The sequence below is a fragment of the Vigna umbellata genome, chromosome 1 (assembly GCF_029865625.1).
Source record: "Vigna umbellata cultivar VRB3 chromosome 1, Vumbellata_1.0, whole genome shotgun sequence".
NCBI lineage: Eukaryota > Viridiplantae > Streptophyta > Magnoliopsida > Fabales > Fabaceae > Vigna > Vigna umbellata.
In genome coordinates, this window is record NC_142165.1 from 58,978,037 (window position 1) to 58,985,000 (window position 6,964).

At 37.2% G+C, this 6,964-nt stretch overlaps 1 protein-coding gene across 1 annotated transcript; it reads left to right on the forward strand.

Annotated features, from left to right (window-relative positions):
* The first annotated feature begins 605 nt into the window (after nt 1-605).
* KASI (3-ketoacyl-acyl carrier protein synthase I) lies at nt 606-6,725 on the forward strand. Its single transcript, XM_088103924.1, has 7 exons — nt 606-1,140; nt 1,400-1,831; nt 2,237-2,410; nt 5,241-5,354; nt 5,481-5,582; nt 6,132-6,198; nt 6,283-6,725. The coding sequence occupies exons 1-7, from the start codon at nt 691-693 to the stop codon at nt 6,348-6,350; spliced, it is 1,407 nt and encodes a 468-aa protein (XP_087960050.1). The 5' UTR covers nt 606-690; the 3' UTR covers nt 6,351-6,725.
* Nucleotides 6,726-6,964: the final 239 nt, after the last annotated feature.

A 6,964-nucleotide genomic window follows, 5' to 3' on the forward strand; every position in this document is an offset into this window, starting at 1 on the left:
TATTAACGTGGAGTAATTATCTTAAAAGTTGGTAAACATACAAGTTTGGTCATTGATGGTGTTTCGGCCTAGAATTTCTAATTACGGAAGGCAGCAGAAGGAACATGAGCTTTATGAGCTTTGTAGTTATCGATAGGTCAGAGACTATTTCCCATCCATTTATTTCTGTTATTATTAAATTTATTTGTTATCTCTGTTTAATTTGGGTTGATAAAAAATATAAAACGTGTTACAGGTATATTAAAAATGGGCAGAACTAAATTTCATTTATCTTACTTTTTATGTATATTATTTTATTTTTTATTTGATATATCCTCATCGAATAAAATTAAAATATAATTAAAAATGTTTATGTCGGATAATGAATTTGATAGTCATGTTAGTATAATTTTTTGCATAATGATTAATGACCTATGAATTGTTATTGAAAGTGAGAGTATAAAGTATTCTCACATACTATTATGATTATTAAGAAAATTTTGATCTCATTGAAATAAAAAAATGCAGTTATAATTTTGATCTCATTGAAAAAAAAAATTCAGTTATAAAAAAAACATACAAAAGTAAAAAATGAGCTGAAAATAAATAAGACCACTTGTTAGTTTGATTGTGTAGTTGCCACAGAGCACAGAGCACAGAGTACAGAGTAGAGAGTTGTTTTGTGTTCACTGCATCGCATTCTCCGCCATCATGCAAGCGCTAAACTCGCTCACCCTCCGCACTTCTCCCTTGGACCCGCTTCGCGCTCCCAACAATGCTGCCAACAGAAGAGCTGCCGCCTCCAAGCGCGTCTTCTTCGTCTCCGCCACGGCGGCGCCCAAGGTCTCTGCCCCGCAGCGCCAGAAGGACCCCAAGAAGCGCGTGGTGATCACCGGAATGGGCCTCGCGTCCGTGTTCGGCAACGACGTCGAGGGTTATTACGAGAAGCTCCTTACCGGAGAGAGTGGCATCACCGCCATCGATCGCTTCGACGCGTCCAAGTTTCCCACCCGCTTCGGCGGCCAGATCCGCGGCTTCTCTGCCGAGGGCTACATCGACGGCAAGAACGACCGCCGCCTCGACGACTGTCTCCGCTACTGCATTGTCGCCGGCAAGAAGGCCCTCGAAAGCGCCGACCTCGCCGCGGATAACCTCACCAAGGTCTCTCCTTCTCTCAGATCTATTCTTTTTTCGCATTTCTCGGTTTTTTCTTTCCGAAGACAATTTTGTTTGACAAAATCCTGTTCAGGATACTAAATGTAAACACTTATCCAAATAGTAATTTGCCACGTTATGGGAAACTACTTCCACTAGAATCTTATTGGAACCTTGTTTAACTTGAATATCTGATTTTCTGGTTCTTCATTTTTCTTATGGAAACCCTATTTAACTTGAATTTCTGATTTCTGATTCTGTGTAGCTTGATAAGGAGCGTGCGGGTGTTCTAGTGGGATCCGGAATGGGAGGCCTAACGGTGTTTTCCGACGGTGTTCAGGCTCTGATTGAGAAAGGGCACCGGAAGATAACGCCGTTTTTCATTCCGTATGCCATTACTAACATGGGTTCGGCTTTGCTTGGGATTGACCTCGGGTTCATGGGTCCTAACTATTCTATTTCCACTGCTTGTGCTACCTCCAATTATTGCTTTTATGCTGCGGCGAACCATATACGGAGAGGGGAGGCTGATTTGATGATAGCGGGTGGAACTGAGGCTGCCATCATTCCCATTGGGTTAGGAGGTTTCGTCGCTTGCAGAGCGCTTTCCCAGAGGAATGATGACCCCAAAACTGCTTCAAGGCCGTGGGATCAGGGGCGTGATGGCTTTGTTATGGGTGAAGGGGCTGGAGTTTTGGTAAGCTTGCGTTCATCTTTTGTGTTTCTTAGGTCCCTTTTCAATGAACTTTTCCATTAACCCTTCTAAAGAAGAAAAACAAAAGGGGAAATGAATTCAGCATTTGACCTTATAGTAGCTCATTTCATTTTAATTTGTCATTTTCTCATGATGTAATCATTTAAGTACTTACGGAGATGTTTTTCTGAGTAAGGACTTTGTAAGTACAACTGTAGGATCTTTATGAATTTATTAGAGTGGTAAACTACTTAGAAAGTAACACTACCTTTTTAAGTGTGCTTATTCCCTATTATCCCATGTAATCTCCTTTCCCTGTGAATGTTGGAGGAAATTGCTATCTTGTATGGGTTTTTGTTCTATGGAGGCTAATTGTTAAATCTTATAAGGTGTACTATGAATTGATAGGTGATGGAGAGCTTGGAACATGCCATGAAGCGAGGCGCTCCTATAATTGCTGAATACTTGGGAGGTGCTGTTAACTGTGATGCTTATCATATGACAGATCCAAGGTCTGATGGACTTGGTGTGTCTTCATGCATTCAGAGCAGCCTTGAAGATGCTGGTGTGTCACCTGAGGAGGTAATATTTTTCTCCTTGTGCTGCTCTTCTTTTTGGAGCTAATTTTTTTCTTTTTTTCCTTCAAAAGGATAGGAGGTTTCCCTTCTGCAGTTTTTATTATGGTATTTGTCTTCAAGAATTCTTCCTAGTTAACTTTACCTTTCTGTTATCTTGCGTGCATATTCCATGTGTTATCAATATCTTTGTAGTATGGTAGGGGATGACATAGCATATATATACAAATGATAAACATTTCTTATGCTGCTATGCAATATTATTTGTAGTAGGGCCCCCAAGATTTTGTTTTCTAGCATTGAGGTTTGGCTAAATGATGGCAGAGAGGTTAAACAATTACTAATACCCTATTAGATAAAACAGGATGCTCATTATGCTTATAAAATATTTATCTTCCTATTCAACCATTAACGGGAGTTGCATGGCCTCCCAATTGTCTCAGGGCCGAATGTTTTCCATTTTATAGTTTCTGCTCAATTTTTTCTCGTGCATTTGGGGTGTTGTAGCTGATGTTGCAGAGACCTATAGCATACAGTACCTTTTTGGGTGTATTTTATGTAGTCTGGCCCAGTTTCTATCAACTGCCATATGAGCCTCCTATTCTGGGAGTTGGGAAGAGTAATGTGCATAAGGGCAGTCGAAGCTCTGGATATGTAGAAGTCAATAATTAACTGTTGTTGTCACTCCTTTGAGAAGGATCTCGGGATAAGGGTTGGAAGGTGAAAGAAGCAAAGGAGGAGGGGTCAACGGGAACCAATTTCAGCCATCAATGACCTAAATGATGGTTTCTTTTTTATTAAAATATGGATTCCGTTTTCCCAACTCTACTAGTACCTTGTAAGCTGAAAGTTTCAGACATAGGAGGATAACCTGTATTACGTATTTCAACAAAGAAATTATTTTCTGCTTCTGCAATTAGTCAGCCACTACATAGGAATCAACAGGATGAAGGAAACCACTAAGCTCAACAAAAGATGGTCTTCAATATTACGATTACCCTAGATGCAATATGTTCTTAGGAAATGGCAGAATCTTCTTTACATTCCTCTAGGACAAGGTAAAACTGCATGGATACCCGTATAACACAAGTTTACCACAAGAATAAAGGGAGCGGAGGCAGAGAATCTATAACACATGAGCAAGGTTGTTAAACTCAAGAGTTTGGAAGCTTGTGGAGGCTCCAAAAACACAACTTCTAGATTCAATTCATAAACTACGAAGAGTTTTCTAAATGCAAAAATTGTATAAAAAAACTTCAATTTAGCATACAAATAAAATAATAATATTATGTTATAAAATAATAAGAGTTTAATATTCATTTTTTGACATTATAAAATAGTTTTATGTCATTAAAAAAAATGAGCGTTGGTATGACTTTAAAGGTAATTATTGTAAAATCAGCAAACTTATCATACTTGGTGGTTTGTCATTAGATGACGTATAAAACATTTTTACTTTGTCAGTGCATAGACCTTTTTTTTTTCAGATAATGAATATCCAGCACTCAATTAAATAAAAAGAACCAAAATATCAAAGTATTTATGTTAGCACAAGTGAAAATTGTTCATAAACAACGACATTAAAATATGGCGAGGTAAAACTAGTTTGAAATTCAGAAAGAACCCAGTTGTAAACAATTTCAGCTTAGACACACGGGATAATCAAGTGGATACTCAAACATTCAGAGTTAATCAAACTTTGCACAGTTCCACCAAGCTAGTGAAGGGAGGCACAACGCAAGTCAGCACTATAGGGAATGAGAGAACGTACACCACCACAATTTCCGTATGACCTAATTTTAAACTTTCAATTAGGTTAAGTTCAACTACAATGCACCAATGTTGGGGTACGATCTTTGCTGGGGGTTGTGATCGTCATAGGCCTGTTGCAGATTGTGGGGTTGGTCATGTTTTACAGAGGTAACCTATTAGGTTGTTGGACCTTGTACCTGCACCAATAATGCAAATGCAGCAGGAACACTAAGCAGGGTTGTTTCTCAATGCCCTTGTATCTATCCCTAAACGTACCAATATGACACACTTGCTATATAACACAGTAGAGAAAACAGTTATATGTGTGTGTGTGTGTGTATATATATATTAAGTGGAGAATTTGAGACTTTTGCTGAAGTTGATGGCCTGGCCTCAAACTTGTGAGTTTAAGTAATGTACAAATATAATAAAAGATGATTTTGCATGTTATTCAACATGTTTTTCTAAGAGTTCAAATGGGCTAACTTGCGAATTTGCAACACCTCTTTTTGGTGCTGTCTTCCATTTTGCAATTTTTATTCATCTTTTTTTCTTGTAATCATGGGTATGATTCTGATATTACAGAATTACACTGATTTTAGTAGCAAAATGATAAAATGATTAATATACAGTATGTTTAATTATGGTTCACCGCAGCACTTAATTTTTTTCTGAGATTTGGTTCAGTGTCTCTTAGAGTTATACCAAGTTCGAATGTCTGAGAAACACAACTATTAGAACATAAATCAAAGTATGTATCTGAAAGTAAGGCCCTGAGCAGTTGCAACTTACACAAATAATCCTTTAATACACAGTTACTGCCTCAATTTTCCAAGAGAGAGGGGCTTAAGCTACCAATGGAGCTAAAACGCATTTTGTAATGCCATCGTTTTTCTGTCAGTTCTAGAAGTTAGTCTTAATGTCTGTTATTTATATGTTTTTTCTGATTAAAACGAATTTTGTAATGCCATCGTTTTTCTGTCAGTTTTAGAAGTTAGTCTTAATGTCTGTTATTTGTATGTTTTTTCTGATTCAGTCATACCATAAATTTGCAAAGTGAAAGTGTGGTAATTGCTTCTCTTCAGGTCAACTACATAAACGCACATGCAACTTCCACTCTTGCTGGCGACTTGGCAGAGATTAATGCTATTAAGAAGGTTTTCAAGGACACTTCCGGCATCAAAATTAATGCCACCAAGGTACTATCACGCTAGTCGCTTTATTATGCGGGTGACAGCTTTCTGTTTTCTTCTATATTACAGAATGTTATATTGGATTGTTTCGTTGTCGGAGAACTGACGTATGTGTTCTTCATTTTGTATCAGTCTATGATAGGACACTGCCTTGGTGCAGCTGGGGGGTTGGAAGCCATTGCCACTGTTAAAGCCATAACAACAGGATGGCTGCATCCAACAATCAATCAATTTGTACGTTTACTTAATTCTTTTTAGGGTTAAGATTAATTTGATTGACTGCAAGAACTTTTGTTATTATAAATTGTTATTTGTCGTGTTTTTTGATCCTTTTTTTAGCCATGTGGGATCTATTTATTGGTATGGCAAAGTTGTTTCTGAAAATAATTGAAAAAAGTACCTAGGAATTTGCATGTCATCAACTTATTATGAAGATGTGTGAATTATTTCACTGGTAATATAGGGATGGTTAGTTTGAGTTCCACGGATTATCTGAACCAGATTCCAGTTAAGATTATGTTAGTATTAATATAATTATCATCAATCATCCTAGTTTTAAAAAGTCGGGAAGTATTGTTTTATGTTGCCGCGTGACTGGTGTGTTGGGGCAGAAATAGTTGCGCACTTGTGTTTTTAGTCGTTATGATTACCCCGCACAAGCAAGCAGTTATGAAAATATTATGATGTCCTTGCATTATCCCATTCACAGTGTCATTCGTTTTTATTTTCTTGCTGCATTGTTTCAATTTTTGAGTTACAATGTGTCTTTGGTCTTGAGTGCAGAACCCAGAACCCGCAGTCGATTTTGATACAGTGGCAAATGTCAAGCAGCAGCATGAAGTCAATGTTGGTAAGATTTTAAATAATTCAATAGCCAATTCCTCCACAGTCCGCTATAATTGGAACAGCATGATTGATTCTTTTTGTATTTCAGCTATTTCAAATTCATTTGGATTTGGTGGACACAACTCTGTGGTGGCATTCTCTGCTTTCAGGCCCTGATTGCCCAGCTTCACTTATCTATCTACACTTTATGAGGAACACGGGTTTAAGTTTTTTGAAATTTTGTTCTCTCTAGATCACTGAGGCTGTTTGTTCTGATTGAGCCCATCTCATATAAAAGCCGTAGGCCTGTAGTTCAGTTTGTGCTAATTGTGACTTGACAGTTAGCTATAAGTCTGTTTTAATGAGTAGAAGTTTTTGAATGTAGCTGGAAGTCTTTAGTTTGGAGGTATACAGAAGGATAAAATGCCAAATGAGCAATTCTTCACCATTCTTCCATATTGTTTGAGTAAAGATATTTTTCATCAGGCTTGTATCTAAGATACTTGCTGATTGCTTTGAATCTTTGTAGCATCATGGGCTTTATTTCAATCATTCATGAGTTTCAAGATAAATACTTTGCTTTTTATGCATTGTGAAGGTAACAATTGAAGATTATGCTAATAAATATTGTTTTTAAATCAATTATCACAAAAATAAAGTCTTGCCGTTCATAGGCAATGCATCATTAGACTTTATATTTTCTACGTGAACTTCTAAATTAGATATAGAATATTTATATTTTGAATATAATATTGGTTGATTGAGGCAATGTTATTAAGCTGATTCAATTC

Bases quoted from the DNA above. Each gene is read 5' to 3' on its own strand.
- KASI (XM_088103924.1), top strand. From the start codon at position 691: ATGCAAGCGCTAAACTCGCTCACCCTCCGCACTTCTCCCTTGGACCCG. The intron at 1,832-2,236 runs GTAAGCTTGCGT...ATGAATTGATAG, and splicing joins GTGAAGGGGCTGGAGTTTTG to GTGATGGAGAGCTTGGAACA. The intron at 5,355-5,480 runs GTACTATCACGC...ATTTTGTATCAG, and splicing joins TCAAAATTAATGCCACCAAG to TCTATGATAGGACACTGCCT.